This window comes from Lynx rufus, unplaced genomic scaffold, assembly GCF_022079265.1.
Source record: "Lynx rufus isolate CCGP_SWC_20201006 ecotype Redwood Valley unplaced genomic scaffold, mLynRuf1.p SCAF_8, whole genome shotgun sequence".
In the NCBI taxonomy this organism is placed as follows: domain Eukaryota; kingdom Metazoa; phylum Chordata; class Mammalia; order Carnivora; family Felidae; genus Lynx; species Lynx rufus.
In genome coordinates, this window is record NW_025814896.1 from 65929825 (window position 1) to 65951800 (window position 21976).

General features: G+C 43.1%; 1 protein-coding gene across 1 annotated transcript in view; it reads left to right on the top strand.

Annotated features, from left to right (window-relative positions):
- Positions 1-21976, top strand: part of PRKCE (protein kinase C epsilon) — a 499091-nt gene that overhangs the window by 331241 nt on the left and 145874 nt on the right. The window contains exons 7-10 of the mRNA XM_047067544.1: positions 7523-7665; positions 10198-10294; positions 13122-13321; positions 15964-16137. Coding sequence (XP_046923500.1) covers positions 7523-7665; positions 10198-10294; positions 13122-13321; positions 15964-16137 — 614 coding nt within the window. The remainder of the gene's footprint in view (positions 1-7522; positions 7666-10197; positions 10295-13121; positions 13322-15963; positions 16138-21976) is intronic.

Here is a 21976-nt window from a genome sequence, read left to right on the forward strand (position 1 = left end):
ACTGTCTCCATAGTTATTTTTTTTTTTCCTCCAGTATGTCATGTGGTTGGAATCCTGCAGCACAGAGCCTTTTCAGATTGGCCTCCTTCACTTAGCAATATGCATATAAGGCTCATCCATGTCTTTTCATAGTTTAATCATTTCTTTTTAGTGCTGAATAAAATTCCATTGTCTGGGCATGCCACAGTTTATTTATCTCTTCACCTGCTGATGGACAACCTGGCCGTTTCCAACTTTTGGTAATTATGAATAAAACTGCTGTGAACATCCTTGTGCAGGTTTTCACGTGGGCATAAGTTTTCAGCTCATTTGGGTAAATACCAAGAATGTGATAGCTAGATTGTATGGTCGAGCATATTTAGTTTTGAAAGAAACTACCAAACTGTCTTCCAAAGTGGCTGTACCATTTTGCACTCCCATTAGCAATGAATGAGAATTCCTGTTGCTTCATGCATATCCTCACCAGCATTTGGTGTCATTGTTTTGGATTTTGGCCATTTTTATAGGCATGGTAGTCGTATTTTCATTGTCATTTTAATTTGCAATTCCTTAATGACAGATGATATCGAGCATCTTCAACGGATGCCATCTGTATATCTTTGGTGAGGTTTCTGCTCAGGTCTTTTGCCCATTTTTAAATTGGGTCATTCATTTTCTTATCATTGAGTTTTAAGAATTCTTTGCTTATTTTGGATAATAAGCCTTTGTCAGATTGTCTTTTGCAAATATTTTCTCCCAGTCTGTGGCTTGTCTTCTCATTCTCTTGACAATGTCCTTTGCAGAGCAGAAGTCTTTAATTTTAATGAAGTCCAGCTTATCAATTTTTTCTTTCATTGATCATGCCTTTGGGGTTGTATTTAAAAAGTCATCACTGTACCTGAGGTCACCTAGGTTTTCTTCTACCTTCTAGGAGTCTCATAGTTTTGAGTTTTATCTTTGGGTCTGTGCTCCATTAATTTATGTGAAGGGTGTGAGGTCTGTGTCTAGATTCGTTTGTGTGTGAGTATGTCTTGGGGTTCCAGCACTGTTTGTTGAAAAAAACCTGTCTTTTGCTCCATTGTACCTTTGCTCCTCTATCAAGGATCGATAGTTGTATAATTATGGGGATCTCTTTCTGCACTCTCTGTTTCTGTTCCATTGATTGGTTGGTCTACTCTTTCACCAATACACACTGTCTTAATATACCTTTTAGAGTAAGCCTTGAACTCAGGTAGTCTCAGTCCTCCAACTTTGCTCTTCTCAATATTGCATTGGCTATTATGGGTCTTTGCCTCTCCATATAAACTTTAGACTCCCTTTGTCAATATCCACAAAATATGGGATTTTGATTGAAAATGCCTTAAGAAAAATTGACATGCTAACAACACTAAGATTTCCTACCCAGGAACATGGAATGTCTCTCCCTTTATTTAGTTCTTTTTTTATTTCTTTCATCAGAGTTTTGTAGTTTTACTCATATAGACTTTGGACATATTTTGTTAGATTTATACCTAAGTATTTTTTAGGTGCTAATGTCAGTATCATGTTTTTAATTTCATATTCCACTTGATCGTTGGTGGTATATAAGAAAATGATTGGCTTTTGTATATTAGCCTTGTATCCTACATCCTTGTTTATTAATTCCAGAAGATTTTTTTCAGCTCTTTGGGATTTTCTACATAGACAATGTCATCTGTGAATAAAGGCAGTTTTATTTCCTCCTTTTCAATCTGTATACCTTTTATCTCTTTTTCTTGTCTTATTGTATTATCTAGTACTTCTGATACAATACTGAAAAGGGATAGTAGGGATGAGAAGGGACATCCTTGCCTTGTACTTAACGTTAGAAAACTTCTAGTTTCTCATCCATAAGTATGATATTAGCTGTAGGGTTTTTTTGTGGATGTTCTTAATCAAGTTCAGGAAATTCTTCTGTATTTCTTGGTTTCTAAGAGATTTGATTGTGATGGTGTTGGATTTTGCCAAATGCTTTTTCTGCATCTATCAATAGGATTGTGTGATTTTTCTTCTTTAGCCTATCGATGTGAAGGATTACATTAACTGATTTTCAAATGTTGAACTAGTCTTGTGTACCTGAAATAAGTCCTACTTGCTTATGGTTTATATTTCTTATGCACTGCTGGATTCCATTTGCTGGTATTTTAGTGGGGAGTTTTACATCTATATTCATGAGAAATGTTGGGCTGTAGTTGTCTTTTCTTGTAATATTCCTTCTGCTTTTATCTTCCCGAAGATACTATAGAGAATTGGTATAATTTCTAACGTAAAGGTTTGGTAACATTCACCAATCAACCTATCTGGGCCTGATGCTGTTTTGGAAAATTATTAATTACTGACTTGATTGCTTTAATAGAACTTGACCTTTTACATTGTCTATTTCATTTGTGAGGTTTGGTAGAGTTTGTGTCTTTCAGGAATGGTTTTGCTGTATCCTGCCAATTATGAGAAGTTGGGTTTTCATTTTCAGTCCGTTCAAAATATTTTTAAATTCCTCTTGAGATTTCCTCTTGACCTATGTGTTATTTAGCAGTGTATTATTTAATTTCCAAGCATTTGAGGATTTTCCAAACATATTTCTGTTATTGATTTCTAATTTAATTCCACTATAGTCTGAAAGCAGGCATTGTATGATTTTTTTGTTGTTGTTCTTTTAAATCTGTTAGGGTGTGTTTTATGGCTCAGAATGTTGCCTGTCTTGGTAAATGTTCCATATGAGCTCGAAAGTAGGTGTATTCTGCTGTTGTTGGATGGAGTAATTGCTAGATATAGTAGTCAATTATATTCAGTCGGTTGGTGGTGCTGTTGACTTTAACCATGTCCTTACTGATTTTCTGCCTTCTCGATCTATCCATTTCTGATAGCAGAGTATTGACGTCTCCAACTGTAACAGTGGATTCATCTATTTCTCCTTGCAGTTCTGTTTTTGCCTCACATATTTCGATACTCTGCTTCTAGGTGCATGCACATTAAAGATTTAATGTCTTCTTTGAGAATTGATCCCTTTATCATTATGTAATGCCTTTTGCTATCCCTGTCAACTTACCTTGCTCTGAAGTCTGCTCTGTCTGAAATTAATATAGCCACTTCTGCCTTCTTTTTGTCAGTGTTAGCACAGTATATCTTTCTCCATGCCTTTAATTTTAACCTAAATATGTCTTACATTTAAAGTATATTTCTTGTGGATTATTTACCTCAAAACCACAATGAGATACCACCTCACACCTGTCAGAGTGACTAACATTAACAACTCAGGCAACAACAGATGTTGGCGAGGATGCGGAGAAAAAGGATCCCTTTTGCACTGCTGGTGGGAATGCAAACTGGTGCAGCCGCTCTGGAAAACAGTATGGAGGTTCCTCAAAAAATTAAAAATAGAAATACCCTACGACCCAGTAACTGCACTACTAGGTATTTATCCGAATGATACAGGTTTGCTGTTTCGAAGGGGCACATGCACCCCAATGTTTATAGCAGCACTATCAACAATAGCCAAAGTATGGAAAGAGCCTAAATGTCCATCGACAGACGAATAGATAAAGAAGATGTGGTGTACACACACACACACACACACACACACACACACACACTGGAGTATTACTCGGCAATCAAAAAGAATGAAATCTTGCCATTTGCAACTACGTGGATCGAACTAGAGGGTATTATGCTAAATGAAATTAGTCAGAGAAAGACAAATATCATATGGCTTCACTCGTGAGGAATTTAAGATACAAAACAGATGAACACAAGGGAAGGGAGGCAAAAATAATATAAAAACAGGGAGGGGGACAAAAACATAAGAGACTTAAATATAGAAAACAGGGTTACTGGAGGGGTTGTGGGAGGGGGGATGGGCTAAATTGGTAAGGGGCATTAAGGAATCTACTCCTGAAATCATTGTTCCAACATATGCTAACTAACTTGGATGTAAATTAAAAAATAATATATAAAATTAAAAAAAATTAACCTCAAAAAGAACAAAAAAATAAAGTATATTTCTTGTAGATTAAATATAATTGGGTCCTGTTTTTTGATCCACTCTAAAAATCTCAATTGGCATACAGTTGACCATTGAACAGCACAGGTTTAAACTGTGTGGGTCCACTTATATGTGGAATTTTTACAGTACTGTAAATGTATTTTCCTTATTATTTTCTTACTAGCATTTTTTTTCCTCAAGCTTTGTTGAAAGAATATAGTATATAATACAAAATATGAGTTCATCGACTGTTTATGTTTCCATAAGGCTTCCAGTCAACAGTAGGCTATTAGATGTTAAGTTTTGAGGGAGTCAAAAGTTATACTTGGCTTTTTTACTATGCAGGGGGGTCAATACCCCTAACTCCTGTGTTGTTCAAGGGTCAAGTATATTTAGACCATTGACATTTAAAGTGATTATTGACATAATTGGATTAATAGCTACCATTTTTGCTGTTGTTTTCCATTTGATGCCCTTGTTCTTCCTATTTTTATTCTCTTTTTTTCCTGCTTTCTGTAATTAATTGAATATTTCATATGGTTCCATTTTCTCTCTTTGTTGTTAACATATCAATTATTTTTCCTTTTTTAATTATCTTTGTGGTTGCCTAGAGTTTGCAATATACATTTACAACTAATCCAAATCCACTTTCAAATAATACTCTTAATGCTCCAGAGGTAATGCATGTACATTATAATAACAAAATAATCATAATTTCTCCCACTCCATGTATCATTGCTATGGTTCATTTCCCTTACATGTAAGCACACATATTTATACACATACGATGTACATCAGCATATGTAATTGGTTATATCGTTGCCATTATTTTGAGGAAATGTTATTTCTTAGATGAAGACTGAGGGAAATACAAGTTTTTATTTTACCATCACTTGTTCCTTCTCCGACGGTCTTTCTTTACACAGATCTGAGTTTCTGACCGATGTTGTTTTCCTTCTTCCTGAAGAACTTCTTTTAACATTCCTTGCAAGACCAGTCTGCTGACAATGAATTCCCTCAGTTTTTATTTGTCTGAAAGAAGTCTTTCTTTCTCCTTCACTTTTGAAGAATAACTTCATGGATACGGAATTCTATGTTGGTGTTTTGTTTTTTTTTTTTTCTCAGTACTTTAAATATTTCACTGTGTTCTCTTGCTTGCATGGTTTCTGGGGATGAGTCAGATGTACTTCTTATCTTTGCTGCTCTGTAGGTCAGGTGTTATTTCCTTCTGGCTTCTTTCAAGAATAGTTTATCTTTGATTTTCTGAAGTTTGTGTATGACATGCCTAGGTATAGTTTGTTTGGTTTTTTCTTTCATATATCCTGCTTGATATTCTCTGAGCTTCCCAGATCTGTGGTTTGGTGTCTGACATTAATTTGAGGACATTCTCAGTCATTTTTGCTTCAAATATTTCTTCTGTTTTTCTCTGTCTTCTTCATCTGGTGTTTCCATCATACACATCATACCTTTTATAGTCTCACAGTTCTTAGACAGTCTCTCTTTTCCTTAGTCTTTTTTTTTTTCTCTTTGCTTCCCTGTTTTGGAAGTTTCTATTGACATATTCTCAAACTCTGAGATTATTTCCTCACCTGTGTCCATTCTACCAATGGTCCCAGCAATGGTATTCTTCATTTAAAAAAAAAATTTTAATGTTTATTTTTGAGAGCAAGAGAGAGAGACAGACAGAGCATGAGTGGGGGAGGGGCAGAGAGAGAGGGAGACACAGAATCCAAAGCAGGCTCCAGGCTCTGAGCTGTCAGCACAGAGCTCCAAGTGGGGCTCGAACTCACACATCGTGAGATCATGACCTGAGCCACCCAGGCTCATTGCATTCTTCATTTCTGTTAAGTGTTTGTGATCTCTAGAATTCCCTTTTGATTCTTTCTTAGAATTTCCATCTCTCTGCTTATATTGCCTATTTGTTCTCACGTGCTGTCTACTTTATTGATCAGAGCCCTTAGCAAATTAATCATAGCTGTTTTCAGTTCCCAGTCTGATAATTCCAGCATTCCTGCCATGTCTGGGTCTGGTTCTGGTTCTGACTGCTTGCTCTGTCTCTTCAAACTGTGTGTTTTGCCGTTTTAGAATGCCTTTTAACTTTTTCTTGATAGCTGGACATGATGTACTAGGTGAAAGGAACTGCAGTAAATAGGCCTTTAATAAGGTGGTGGCGAGGGTGTGGGGGAGGGGAAGCATTCTATAGTCCTATAATTAGATCTCAGTCTTTGCCTGAGCCTGTTCCTCTGAACTATGAGCTTTGTGACTATTACTCAGGGTTTTTTGTTTTCTTCTTTTCCCTCCCACCTTAGGTAGGACAGTATGGCTGGAGTGGGCTGGAGTTGGGTATCTTTCTTCTTCCACATGGGAAGCTACAGCAGGCTAGACTTAGGGTATCCGCCTCCCCCCCACCCCCCGCCCCGAGCCAGGGTCAGGTAGCATCTGATAAAACTACTATAGTTGAGGCTCTTGTAAAATAGTTTCTCCTAAAAGCAGGCCTTGTTAAGAACAAAGTATTCTGGTTTATTTCAAAATGGTTTCCCCTGTCCCGCACCCCCCACCCCCCACCCCCCTGCAGCCAGAAGCATAAGGGAATTTTTCTCTAGGGTTTACTCTGAGAACCTGGTCAAACTCCTAGAAGCAAAACTGACAAAGATGTGGGGGTCCCTATGACTGACTGGGTCTGCCCAGAGATTGGACTCAGCCTTGTCTGCCCGGAGACTCCAACACTTTGTTAGTTTCACTTCTAGTTCCCCTGCCCTGGCCCCCACAGAGGTTGCTGCTGGGGAGTTTCTGCCTGGTGAGTTGTGGTTCACTGTAGCTACCCATCTGTCTCATTCATTTTGGCGGTAGCGTTTGCCCTGTGGCCTTCCTTCTCTGGTAAATCTGAGAAGAATGAGTTTTTCGGTTCGTGCAAGCTTTGTGCTTGTTAGGACCCAGTGATGTCCTCCAAATGCTGTACATGCTAAGCTGGAAACCAGAATACTAAGCTGGAAACCAGCTGGTTGATGTTTTCACTTGCGATGCTCTATACCAAGGACAACTAAGTGGTATGGGCAAAACAAGACTTTCAGGCACAGCTCTTGTTCCTTTGAAATTGGATTTTAGATTTGAAAGGAGCCTTGGTGGTCTCCTTACTCAGTGTCCTCATGTTCAGATGAGTGTCTCAGGCTCTACTATGGGCACTTCTCTCTGGGTAATATTCGCAGATTTTAGCAAAGTAGTATAATGCACTGTATATATGCAACCCATCTGTGCTCATGATCCAAATGAACTTTCTCTAAATAAACCAGTTTTGTTCTTTCATAGTCAGTGTTCTGCTCCCTGAAAGGAAATGTAATGTGATATTTATCCACAAACAGTGGTGACCACTGTATGGTGTTTGGATGGATGCTGTTAGTTCTGTGTGATTTTATTTTTCTCTTTTTGTCTTTCTGCATTTTCCAAATTCTGTCAAATGAACATGTATCACATTTACAATCAGGAAAAAAATAAAGCAATGTTTTCAGTCATGAATGTTGGAAGTCTCCTCTCCGTGTCTCCTTACAGTCTGCAAGATGAACGTTCACCGACGCTGTGAGACCAACGTAGCTCCCAACTGTGGAGTGGACGCCAGAGGAATTGCCAAAGTCCTGGCGGACCTAGGAGTCACTCCAGACAAAATCACCAACAGCGGCCAGAGGAGGAAAAAGGTAACTGGCTATTTGGTGGTGTTTCTGGAGCTCTCTGTGGGCCCACTTTCTCTGTGCTGGCTTCCTGAGAGCCCCATGGAGTGAGGTTCCAAGATCACTGGGTTTGAGACACTGCACACAAAATAGCATGTGCTTAAAGGGAAGGGAAAAAAAAAAAGAAATTAGGCAGGTGACATTAAAGTCTCCTTCAGTTCCAGAAGTGGGGGAAAAACAAAGCAAGTCTCAAGTGTTACATTCCTTGGGGAAACATAACCTTTGAGATGAGGACTTTGGAATTCTCTCTAGAAAAAGCACCGTTCTAGACAAGGCAACAGGCTTATCTGCCTCCAGAACTGGCATGAAAGCAATGTCACCGTTTTGAACTTTGCCCCCTGGTATTGCTGTAATGAGGATAAGTGGACGAAGAGCTGGAGCCACATTCTTTTCTAGGGAACAAGCCAAGAAGGTCTGTGCTAGTGCCCGCACTCAGCTGCCCAAGGGACATTGTTAATGCCCCGTGACATGAAACATCTGGGTCTTTCTTGGGAGACCTAAGCCCCCGTCTCTACCCGGGTGACCTTTGGAATGTCAATGGGAAGAGATCCATTTGCTAAAATGTTATTTTGGTAAGTCAGGGCCCACAGATGTAAACAGAGCTAAAGGCATCCATAGCATTTTGTTTGAAGGCCCTTCTTAGCCTTGGCTCCCAGCCTAGAAAATGTAAGAGTTTTTGAAAAAGTAAGTTATGAGAAAATCAGAACCACATTTAACTGGGCAAGAAGTTCTGGTGGAGGTGAGAAGCAGGCAGTGATCCTCATCGCCCAGTACCAGGCAACCTCAAGCACTTTCTAGAAAAGTAATTCTCACACCAGGTGCTCTACAGTTTGGACTCCCAATGTTCTCCCTAAGTCCTGCCCTAAAATTCCTTCTGAAGGGCTCTGTGTTTCCCTTCTTTTAGAGGCTGCCCACCCCTTTTCCTGGGTGCATCTCAGAAGAGCCCTTTCCCTTGAATGGGGAGGTTTGGATCATTTTAATCTTCTTAAACTCCTCCTTCTTTACCTTCCCAATAAGCAAAGGTTGGAGGAAAAGAACTCTCTTCTCCCCGGTTGGTTAGCTATGGGATTTTGTGCTTCTGGTGACTCTTAGCTCTATAAATCCCACCAGTGGAAGTAGGACTTTAGTTATTGACCCAAGGCATTGCAATTGCAAGCAGAATGTCTGCACCCAGGAATGCTAGACCCCCACCGAAGGAGTGGGTTAAGTAAACACCTTGTGATGACAGAGTTGGACATACACATTTATGAGCTCTAGAGAGAGCCCTTTTCAGGAGATATGGCTTTTCTCCTTGCTAGAAGGAAATGGAGACAGAACCTTCATTAATCATCATGAAGCATTTTAAAAGAAAACTCAGTACACATCTGCCCTCCCTGCCCCCCACCCCCAATTTACACCGGCCATAATGCCAATACCAGCCTTCGTCTGTCTGAGGTTTGGGGGCACTTGGTGATATGAAGCCAACATGGAGGAATTCAAGAAGAGACAGAGTTAAAGACTAAAGGATTCTGATATTTTTATTGCTGGGTTGCTTCTGATGCAAAAGCTGGAAAAAAGCCACATGATCCAAGTCGTGGCTTGGATCCCTTGGTCCCTTAGCGTGTGAGGAAGGGAGAGAAGTCTCTTGCTCAGAAGCTAAGCGGGCTTTTTGCAAGAGCGTCAGGCTTGCTGGAGCGTTGTCTGTCTTCACGTTGCCCCTTGCGAGTAGTCCTTCACCCAGCAAGGATGTGTGCACACGGCTCTGGAGCAAGAGTAAAATAGAGTATGTGTGACCGCTTAGTCCAAACCTCTGACTTTGGTGGGAGCTCCACATGGGTGCACTGACACCTGTGCTGGGAAATAGACTTCACTGGAGGGTGTCCTGTTAAAATTTGCCAACCGATATCAATGCACCTAAAAATATTTATTGAGCTTCGACTAAAGGTATCATTTGGTACAAGGCACCAGAGGCAATACAAATGCTAGATAGAGTCTTACCTTCAAAGAGCCTATAGTCTACCCGAGGAGAGTGCCCCACACAGGATCCACAAGCAGAAGCCATTAACTAAACACAGCTGAACAAGAGGACGGATAAACGTGCTAACTCGCGCTGCTTGCATTGGCGAGCGGGTTTTCACGGAAGCGGTGCAGTTGTGCTTTGCTTAGCCAGGTCAATTGCCTTTGCATAGGATGAAAACTGAACAAACCACAGTCTCTTCCTAAGTTTTTAACTCCTGTTGGCTGCCCCATAGTGTAATGTTGGATTCTGGTGTGCAACCTAGTGATTCAGCACTCATGTGCATCACCACGTGCAGTCTCGTCTTCCCTTTAACTGTCAGGAGGAACCTGAGTCTGGGCTTTCAGAAGGTCAGTTCAGCAAGTGCTGCTGTGCCCCCGGGGCTCCTACAGCCCTCGCTGGGGTCCAGCATCTGGGCGGTTCTGACCTGGGGGTTGCTCCCCACCCTCCCTTCTCATGTCTCCGCCCCCGCCCTCTCTCTCCCTCTCTCTCCCTCTCTGTAGCTCATCGCTGGCGCCGAGTCTCCGCAGCCTGCTTCCGGAAGCTCACCGTCTGAGGAAGATCGATCCAAGTCAGCACCCACCTCCCCTTGTGACCAGGGTGAGACCCTCAGATTTGCTTTGTGACCTCTGAGTAATATCATCTGAAGGACTGAGGGCTTCAGACACCCTCTCCCTGCTGACTCATTAGCTACTCTTTTCTCTCTACAAGTATTTCTTCAGGGAGAGGCACTAAATGGCTCTGCTTGTGTTAAACCTTGTCCGTGCCAGGGTAAGAGAGAAAAAGCAGGGGATGTTGTGGTTCTTTCTTTACTCCTGCCTCTTTCCCGGGTTCCAAGTGTAGGAAAGCACCCTGAGCCTGCTCCTAGACCTTCCATGTGTCTGTGCCGCTCAGCTGAGAGCAAATTCTTTCCTGACTCTGGTCATCACACCCAAAAACCTGAAAGCAGGGCATGAGTGGGGGCCTGTGGCTGAGCAGGGACAGGAGCGCCAAGCAGAGAACAGACAGAGAAGGGAGGAAGCCAGCTCTAGGCCTGACCCCTTCCTAAAGTTCAGCTTAGGATGTTTCCTTCTTCCCCGTAAGAATATGCCTCATGTAGTCGAAGTTTCTGAGTTCTGCAGGCATCCAAGAATGCTGAGGGGAGACTAACACATTTAAAACCTTGCCCTCTGGTGATCACACCCAGGCGTCCCTGGGAAAGGGATGTCTGCTCCTGCAGAGCAGGAATAATCATCATTGCGTGGCAATAGTGCCTTGATTTTCCATAGCCCCAGTTGTGTTCCTTATCTTAATCTTATCCACACACTAACTCTGTGTTGGTGTGCCCCATCCCTGGCCCCATGCTACAGGGTGGGAAGCGGAAGATCAGAGAGTCAAAAAGTTCTGTCCAAAGGCCTGGAACTAAGTCAGCAGTAAGAGCAACGCCATACCCCTCCTGGTTTTGGGACACCCCCCCCCCCACCCCGGCTGCCGCCCCACCTCAGAATCTGTGCTGTCATACTCTCCCTGGGGGTGTGACCCACTTCAGTTTATCCAGCAGTAGACGAAACAGCTGCAGGGCAATATGCCGATCTGAGGCCTCAAAGTACTCAGCCTGCATCCCTCCTCTTGCTGCTCTGATTAGTTCCCTGTGTCTTTATTCCTGTGTCTGCTTAATTCCAAAAAAGAATTTGGTCCATTTGTATGTACTTCCAGTGGCACTCAGGGGGCCTCCAAACTAGTAGGTATTATCCTAGAACCCGTGCAGGTGTTTTCATGTGCCCCATGTTAGTGCTGAGACCTCCTTTGGGAGCTTCAAGGAGCCGGGGTTCTATGGTAGAGACCCCCAGTAAGAGTGAGCTGGCTGGAGTTTCTAGGCCTGGCTCCTGCCAGCGTGCTGCCCAGACCCGGCAGGATGCAGTGCCTGTGTTTGTCTCTGGTCAGTGCAGGCACGAGCATTACCTGGCAGTGGTGTGGGCACAAATGGATGCAAAGACCCTTAGCAAGACACAGCATTGCTACACAACAGGGATGCCACATAGTTTCTCTTCCTTCCAGGAAGGAACACCCACAGTGACATTTTCTTTAAGCTCTAAAGCCCCTAAACACCCAAGTCCTGTTTTCCAAAATCCATTTAATAGTTTGCCTTGAAAACGGAGACTTTGAGCCATTTGCTGAGACTAGAAGTTATACTCAGTAGAGGCATAAAAGAGAGGAAATGGGTGAATTGGCCAAGGGGAGAGCTTTAGACTCAGGAACCACCCTCACCCTGCCCTCCCCTCCACCCCAGCACATCTTAGAGGAACTGGACTCCAGGTCTAAGAAAGATCCAGATTCTTTGAGCAGGCTTCATGGGCCTCAGTCCTGCAAAGAAGCTGAAGATCTGTTTATGTCAGGCAGCACATGCTTATCATGCCTAACCCGGATTCCTCAGGGTTAATGGTCTGTGTTCTCCTTCGACCATCCCAGTTATTCATGAGCATCTCTTAAAACCGGAGTATGCTTTCGGTGCCCACTTCTACAATGAGGAGTGTGTGTGTGTCCTGGTGAATGAATAGCTAACAATAAAGCTTCCCCAAACAGCAAAGGTCAGGGGGTCATCCAGTGTTATCACCGCCAGGTAGTTTAGGTCACATGCTCTGCCGGGGCACAGGACTGTCCCATGGTCGTGAAATGGAACTGAGGAATCCCTGCCCCGGCTCCGATAAATTTGCAGCATGCCAGTCTCGGGAAACAGTTCTTCACTTAATGATAAGCCCATTGCTCATTTGGTTTAATATCCTCTTGGGAGATGGGTATTAGAATAAACGCAACAACAAGGCCGAGTAAAGTGCTTTACAAGTTAAAGGCTTCCTGGTCCTCGCTTTTGATATAGTCATATCACCAGTGATAACTGATGACTGTTCTCAGTCATTGTTCTAAGTTTCAAAGGGACTTGACAGGTACCTGTTGCCTTTGAGACTCTGCAGGATTCCAGACAAGGCTAGGATTCCTGCACTACACCTAAGATAACAACAGGCTGCTAGCCAAGGGGGCTTTCAGAGAGAGGGCCGGGTTTTTGTGTAATCTGAAGGTGTTGGCTGGTGGGGACCGTGTCCTCTTGTTTGCGTACCTAGATGCCAATGAAAGCGTGTATGTTACACATACATTTGGTGCCAATGAAAGCGTGTACGTTACGTGTACGTTCGTGCCAATGAAAGCATGTACGTTACGGGTACATTCGGTGCCAATGAAAGCGTGTACGTTACATGTACATTCGGTGCCAATGAAGGTGTGTAGAGCAAATGAATGTGGGAAGAGATGCCGCACTGGATTGGCTGCTGTGAAGAACCAGATGGAGGGTGGAGGCCTCACGCTTGGGGGCAGGGGACGTTCTGAGTGCTGGGTCCTGATGGAAAGGGATCATGAGGCATGCACTAATGTGGTATCTTGTCACCCTTGGCCCTAGAAATAAAAGAACTTGAAAACAACATTCGGAAGGCCTTGTCATTTGACAACCGAGGGGAGGAGCACAGGGCGGCGGCCTGCAGCGATGGCCACCTGGCGAGCCCCGGCGAGAACGGCGAAGTGCGGCAGGGCCAGGCCAAGCGCTTGGGTCTGGATGAGTTCACCTTCATCAAGGTGCTGGGCAAAGGCAGCTTTGGCAAGGTCTGTGGCGTGCGTGGGTACAACCGCTGACTTTCTCTGCCCTGTGGCGTTGCCTCATCTATCTGATCTAAATCAGATTAAGCTATGAACATTTCAGCCCAGTCTTGTTGCGTCTTCCTTCCTTGTTCAGTGGAAACGGCCTGCGGCTGAGCAGGTGGGAGTCCGGGTTCTGCTGCTAAGTAGCTATGAGACTTCAATGTAGTCACTTAACTTCTTTGGGATTCAGTTTTTCTCATTTGTCAGATGGTGACACAGGCATCCAGTGAGATCATGGGTAGAAGAGCACCTTGAAAAGCTTAAATTGCTTAACATGAGCTTGGCTTCCTGTTAGCAGTACTACTAGCTACTACTTCCCTTCCTCAGAGCTCCATGCGAAATTTTGGCTTTCATTCGTTGCAAAGACTTTAAAAAATGAACTCTAGAATCGCTGCACTCAGTGAGCTTGGGGCTCAAAGCAAATCTGAGTGTGGGTTATTTTGAAAGGTAAACGCTATTGAACGGACTTTTCTGGCACTTACTACGTGTTGGGTTTATCCTCCACATTGGCGAGAGAATGAGGATAATCATCTCATGTCTTGGGTCTTGCTTTGCCCTCGGTGCCAGCCTCCCTGTCCTGCCCCACACTGAGGTGAGCAGAACCATGCAGGGTAGGGGTGCCAAGCGTGTCCCGTGAAGCTTTCGTGGCGATCAGGCACGATTCTGATGGCTGGCAAAGTGGGGTGCGTAAATACTGTTCGTTTTAGAAAGAAGGTGTAAGGGCGGAAAGCCTGGGATGTCGGCTAACATTTCAGCCAAGACCCCCGATGATTCTCTCGCTCTTCTCAAAGGCAGGAGTCCATGGGAGGTGTCTCCCCAGGCCCTGTTCTGGGGCCCAGGCACCCCCCCCCGCAGCTCCCCAGGGTCACGTGCCCTCCCGTGTCCTGGACTCTTGAAAGCCTCAGCCGGCGGGTCAGCCAGCTTGCGGAGCTGCTGAAGCGCTCTACTGCTCTTGAAGGGAATGGCTCAGGAAGCCTCCACGGTATGGGCCTGCCCCCTGGCCCCTCACCTGCCCCATCTCCTCCTGAGATTACTGTAGCAGGAAGGTAACCAGAGGGGGCTTAAATGGCAAATGCTGAAGCAATCACATTCCTCAGAGACCGAGTAAGTAAGAAGCAGGCCCCAGTCCCTTGGTCCAGGCCTAACTCCGGGATGTGAGCCACTTTAATTTTGAACAAGATTCAAGGTAAACAAGCAGGCTCAGAGTTTCCAGGTCTCCATACTGTGTAGGCAGGATGGGAACTTGGGAGACTCTGGAGTATTTAGGTTGTTTCTTGGGGAAAATTGCAGCCAACGTTGGAGCTAGTTTTAAAGAGTGAATTACGTGTGGGCGACGAAAGGTCCTTAGGTAGCCCCCTGAATTACCTCTTGAGGCTTCTGAGTTCCCACTCTTGAGAACTGGCAGCTCACCTTGGAATACTGTGCTTAGGAGCTGTTTAACAGGAGAAAGACTTGTCATGTTGTGCAGAAATGAGTGCAAAAATATCAAGTGATAGGAGAACTTTAATAAACTGGTAATTTGCCCTCTGGAAAAGGAATCACATTCCCAGTGTTAGAAGAAACCGCAAAGGCAAACATGACTGATGTAGCTACATGAGGACAAGTGATCCAGTCTGATAGAAGATAGAACAGAAAATCCTAAAACAGGCCTAGACAAACCTTTGCAGAAAGCAAAGTGTTAGCATCTTTATATACAAAACTCCTACAAACTCATAAGAAAATAATATAAAGTAGTAGATAACTAGACAAAGTTACCTTGACAAATATAAATTGACAGTTCACACAATTAGAGGAAAAATTTTTTCAAGTTTCTCTTAAATACAGAGAACAAACTGAGGGTTGCTGGAGGGGGAGGTAAGTGGGGGTTGGGCCAAATGGGTGATGGGCATTAAGGAGGGCATTTACTGGCATGAGTAAGTGATAAATCACAAAATTCTACTCCTGAAACCATTATTACACTATATGTTAACTAATGGGGATTTAAACAAAATTTAAAAATTAAAAACAAGTTTCACTGCAAGTTAAAACAGCCTGGAGGTTATATATCACACCTGTTACATGAGCAAAAATGCTTTTTAAGTGAAAACACCCAATGTGGGTACATTGCCATAAAACTAAGGCACCTCTCCACTCCTGATGGCAAATTCTGTTGTACATCCTTTTTGAAATTCAAGAAATGTGCAAAATATTTAACCCTGTAGTCAACTTCTAAGACTTTCTAGCTTAAGGATATGGTTGAAAAAAAAAGTACATGTACAAAAACACCCAATCCAATAAATATATATTTATTTATTGAAATCAAGAATCAGATGCTTAACAGAGTCACCTAGGTGCTCCAGTAATATGTTTACTTGAGTTAAATATAAGCATCCCTGATAATGTTGGTGACGATGTAGGTGATGAAACCTTATGAAATCACTTTCGTTTAAATAAAATTATATGTGAAATAGTATGATTATAAGCAGGACAAATCTATATGAACATATGAACAATTATTTAACAGATATGTATTGCTTCTTTTTTTTCTATGCTAGAGATTGACTTGTGTTTCTTCTTTGGATTCCATGCATGGATAGATTGCTATGAGTGGTTTTGGTTCACTGCAGGTCATGTTGGCCGAGCTGAAAGGCAAAGATGAAGTATATGCTGTGAAAGTTTTAAAGAAGGATGTCATCCTCCAGGATGATGATGTGGACTGCACGATGACAGAGAAGAGGATTTTGGCTCTGGCGCGGAAACACCCGTACCTAACCCAACTCTATTGCTGCTTTCAGACCAAGGTATGTCTAGGAAGAAGCCACCATCTTGAGGTAGAGCTGTATGATGTGATGGTATCTTGATGTCTGATTAAAAACATCAATTATAGACCCTCTCCATTATTTTCTAACAGGCCTTGTGAAGTGGCATGGATTTTACCCTTGAAAAGATCAGGGTACATCTGAACGGCATCCTCTTTTTTAAGGGTGCGGAATTTTCCATTCAGGGTTGTGCTCGTGAAGGGATGAGAGGGCAATAGAACTTTGCAAATGCAGCTGGACAAAGCCAAATGGCTAAACCCAGTGTTTGCTCCCTGGAAAAAACAACAGGCGTGATTAGTCCTTGCTCTTCTCCTAACTTTCTATCATTAGGCAAATCATTTAAGTTCTCTGTTGCCTTCAGATCAAATGAAAAGGAGTAAAGCCTGCCCTGACCACTTCTGACTTGTATAATGTCATATGAGGCAGAGGATGTGGACAAGTGCTTACAATGCTCATTTTCAGCTGGCTGTGTGGGAGCCTGGGAACCAGAAGGTGGCAGTAAAGAAATGAAAATAATTTGTAGCTGCATTATGGAGTCTGACCAATGACTATCGTAACTGATTTTTTAACTTACTGTTTGTTACTAAAGAAGAGAAATGCCAACATTCTTTATGAAGCTCCTGTTTTATTACCCCTTTTGTTGCGGGGAGTGAAGGTCTTTTATGGTGGCTTATGGGTTTGTCGTCCTTAGCTTGTTGAGAAGGCAAAGGCAACCTCACCTGAAACTCCCCCGTGCCCATCTGGAGCCCAGACAGTACAGGGCACCATCATGGAGACACGATCTCTTGCCCCTTGGCATACTCTCACCTCTATGTCACTGCCATGATGTTCTTCCACTTTGAATTCAACTATTATTGGTCATTTGGCAAATTTTTATTTTATGATATTTTATTGACTTCTTCCCATGTGCCAGGTACTGGAGATACAGCGGTATCTCCAGTCTCTCACCTCAGGGAATTTACAGTCTCTTTGGTACACTGTTTTTCAAAGGATATTTCTCTGAACCCTCATCACTTGAGAAATTCTAAGAATAAAGGATCCTTTGGCCCATAGTTTGGGAAATTGAAATTTTGACTTCTTCTAGACTGCTTCAACATGTACTTGCTTGTTTAAGTCCCTGAGAAGAAATGCAATGGGGGGGAAAAAGATTGCCTGTGTTTGATCTACTATTTCCCAATTATTTGATCTCAAGCTCCACTTATACAATCACCTATTCCACACTGAGAAACAGTGATCTAGTGGATTTTTCCTATCCCTCTGATCTCTCAGAAAGATAAGAAACACCTTCTGAAAATCTGGAAATCCCTTTTCTGAACAGGTGCAGGAGTCATTAGCTATCCTTGTTTTTGAAATGTGTTATGTAATTCCTAATATTTGTGGGTCTATGCATGTATGTGTACATATGCGGAGCCCAACATGATAAAAGAGGATCAGTCATATGGTTAACTTTTTCTTTTCTCCACTCGAGTATAATTCTAGATTAATGAAAAAATGTGTCCTGTAAGTCTTTATCTTCCATGGCACCTATCACAGGGCCTCACATTTGGTGGGTATTCACTATCAGAATTGGAGGGTTGGAAGATTTTATAAAAATTATCTCTTCTCTACTTTTTGCACCAGTGAGAAAATCAGATGTCAATGAAGTAGAAGTCTTTTGCCTATAGACACTCTGTTTTGGCCACAGTGGAGTTAGCATCTGGTCTCTGGGACTCCTAGTCCAGTGGGACCTTGCTCTGATATCACACTGATATTCTCTCTTGCCTGACCCAGCACCGTGCCCCCCTCTGTGGGGGGAGCTTTCCCCCTCTTCCCCTACCCCTAGCAGGTAGCCATCTCTTTCCCTGTCTGAGGTGGTTTCATGGGTAGAGATCCACACTGGTGTTTTTTCTTTGGACATATTGCCAAGAGGTTCAACATTCTTGGGAAGCCACAGTGAAGGGTCAGCTTTCCTACACCTCTTGTTGAATAAGTGAGATATGGGAATGGATGTTTTCCATGTCAGCAGTGTTCTCCTCTGTGCATTGAAGAATATCAAGGCCAAGGTTCCTCACTGTATGGCAGCTTTTGGAACACAAAGCAGTATTTAATAAACACCATGGATTTCCTTTATGGGAGAACAATACCCAAACTGACACATGGTGATCGGGGTCTGGATGGCTGAAGCATGGGGTTGGGGAGAGAAGAGACTTTAGTAGTTCAGATATTTACTAACTCTTTTTCTCAGGCCGATGTCAGGTAGCCATAGTTACAGGAGCAACTTTGCCCCACCTCTTCCCTGCCACCATTATTCCATAGAGAAATAGCACACCCCACTTTACACAGCAGACATATGTTCATCTCAGTTTTTGAAAGTGAATCATATTTTAACTTCACTGGAAGGACCTTAGCTTATTAATGAAAGCAATCTTACGAAGAATCATTTTATGAACTCCCAACTTCTAGAAAAGGTGACTTTTCCTCTGACAACCAGTAGTCATGTTTTTTTTAACATTTATTTTTTTGAGAGACAGAGAGAGACAGACCATGAGTGGGGGAGGAGCAGAGAGAGAAGGAGACACAGAATCCAGAGCAGGCCTAGGCTCTGAGCTGTCAGCACAGAGCCCAATGTGGGGCTCGAACCCAGGAACCATGAGATCATGACCTGAGCCGAAGCCGGCCGCTTAACCGACTGAGCCACCGAGGTGCCCCCAGTAGTCATGGTTTTAAAGAGTAGCTATTATTCACTCACCTGACTATGAGGTAGGTGCTGGCTCTAGGTTTATCAGCAAAATGTGGAGGGGTTTACTCCATAAGCAATGGGGAGTTTATACTCTTTCTGTAAACAAATGGCAGCAAAGAGTATTGGGTGGGTGTTCAAACCAGGAGGACTCAGAGAAGAGGTGCTCTTGGGGTTTGGAGTGGGGAGGGTGCTCAAGCCAGGCTGTGAGGAGGGAAGGATTGGGCCAGGGTCTGGGTGGGAACAGGAGCTGGGCTCAGTAGCCGTAGCTCAGTCTTGCTTTCATTTCACTTTTCCTGAAAAGAAAGGACCCTGAACCTGGTTTCAACTAAGACTCTAATACATGATAAAGGAATGTGAGATCTGATTGCAATCCTATTAAGATTTCTTTCATTCTTACTTAATTATGACACACAAAGCAGCAATAATGTTAAGTCGGGTTTAATTACTTTTAGGTGAGCCTTTGTTTTTCAGTGTGTAGGGGAAAAGGCCCCCATAGAAACACACCTTTAGAACTTCTTGATAGTTTGCACATAGCTTCAGGCCACACACTATTATACAGATTGCCCGATGGGACTTAAATGTGTGTGAGGTGTGGGTGCCATGTCTGGTGTGGTGACCAATGGTGATGAGTATATAAACCTACTGGCACCAGTCATGATGTCAAGTCGTGAATTCAATATGATCCTCACAGCCCACTGAAGGTACGATTCAAGGCCAATTTGGCCTTTTCTGTGCCGTGCCTACCTGCCATTGGTTCATATACTCTGATCCTTCTGGAGATCTGGAAGGAAGAAAAGCAAAGGAAACAGCTCCATTGTTCCAGTGCTAGTAAGAAAAGGCAGACAGGCCAGTAAATTAAGCCAGTAACTTCAATTTCAGTCAAATTCAAACCAGTATATTTGACTTCAGTTCCTGCTATGCTGTGTGCTCTTGGGGCTGGTGGAGTAGCCTGAACTAGGGAAAGCTACAAAACTGTATTTAATTAACTATCAAATATATAGTATGAAAGGTGGATCAGGGACTTCCAACTCCAGCTGAGATAGAGAACCCTCATTTCTATCAGATCCTCTCTCTCACAACTAAAGAACCCTCAATGTAATTCTCATTTCATAAAGGCATTATGCTCATCAAGATTGACATAGCCATCCAGAATTACAGTATCATCTATTGATGCAGATGAGAAACTAAAATTTTCATATTTAAAACTTCCAGATGACTTTTAAATGGATGATGTTAAACTGCTATCAATGGTATTTACTATTTTCACACACAATAACTGTTTCTTGGTTAAAAAAGTAGTGTCCATAATGATTTCAATGAATATACAGGTATTTTTTGAGCATCTATTATAGGCTAGACACTGCTAGATTCTGAGGCTACAAAGCTCCAAACATACCAACTCCGAACTCAGGGAGATGACTTCTACTGGGGAGACAGATGTGTGGAGTGATGGACAGCTCTTCTAATGGGGCCATGGAGATGAGAAATTTGAAGCCCTGCAAAGGGTAGTTGGAAAGGCTTCCTAGAGGAGGTGAAACAAAACCAGGACCTCAAAGCATGGGTGGCATTTGAAAGAGGATAAGGGCAGAGAGATGATTGAGGAAACCTAGAACTTATCAACCAGTCTCCTCTTCGACACTGTTTTCCCAACGCTGGAACTCTCACCTCTTTCTGTGCCCTACTTCCGCAAGCAAATGAAAATGGCTGAACAACAGCAGTGAAGGAGAGGAAGACTAGAGGATGTTCAGAAAATTCCTGCACCTGCGAAATCAGATGATTGGTAGAGAGGGGGCGGAAGTACAGTTGGCCTTTGGACAACACGCTCTCGAACTGGCGCACTTATGTGCGGCTTATTTTCGAGACAGTACAGGACTACAAATGTGTCTTCTCTTCCTCAAGGTTTTCTTAATAACATTTTCTTTTCTCTAGCTTACTTCATTGTAAGAATACAGTGTGTAATACATATTACATACAAAATATGTGCTCATCGACTGTGTTCTCAGCAAGGCTTCTGTGCAATAGTAGATTATTGGTAAAGTTTTGGGGGGAGTCAAGTTCTATGCAGATTTTTGACTGTGCAGGGGCTGCGCACCCCAACTGCCATGTTGTTCCAGACCTACTGTACTATGAGCCAACCTCACTGGGCGAGGCACCCAGTGCAGCTCCACAAGTTACAGGTTTGGTCAAAGTCAGGGCTTAGGGCAAGGAGTGACTTCAGGAACTGCCTCTTCAGGCCTCTCACTCATGCACAGAAAGCTTAGGGACGAGAGAGCCACTGAGTGATGGGTTTGTTTTTGCTTTTGTTTTTGTTTTTGTAGTTACAGGAAATAAAATTCTCAGGCATTTTTAGATTCTATGTATGAACCCCGTTGTGAAATCATTGCTTCCGACTGGATCCCATAAAACTTGTCTCGAGTAATTTCATCCACGATTTTTCCTCTTTAAAAATATTAATCTCTACCTCATCGCACCCATCCCCCTCCCTTTGGCATTTCCCGCCAGGCCTGGGAAGCTAGCTCCTGGAGGGCTGTGCCTCTCTCAGCTGCTGTGAAGGAAACAGAGGGTGAACTCCTAGAGAATCTCCCTTGGCCAGGTTCCCTCGCTGCCCTGGGGGAAATGCAGAATGGAAAAATCCTTAAAAAGCAACTGGAGACATTTTTCAAATGAGTTTTAGTAATCCGTGTGAGCGTAGGGTGAGAACTACAGAGCAGGGGTGTTGACAGCATAGGGAAAAAAATGACAGTTGCAAGGAACCCTGATGTTTGTTTTGATCATTGTTTCTGTAGGATGGCAAACACAAAAGCAAAAAGCAAAGTTAAAAATTAGGCCATTGGGAGATATTTTGAAAAACCGATGACTGTGTCAGATTATAAGAGCCAAGAAACGGTTGAACAAACTATGCCTCCTACTAGAGCGTGCTTGTATGAGGCAGCCAGACGTGGAAGGGGCTGGAGGAGCTTTGATTGGAACTGGTGCCTCACAAGAGTAGACTGACATGTTCAACACCATGAGTTGGCGTGTGGGTCAGAAAGCCACCTGGTAATCAAGATGCTCGCAAATCAAACTAGTATGGCGGACAGATTCAATTCTCTTGAGGAGGGG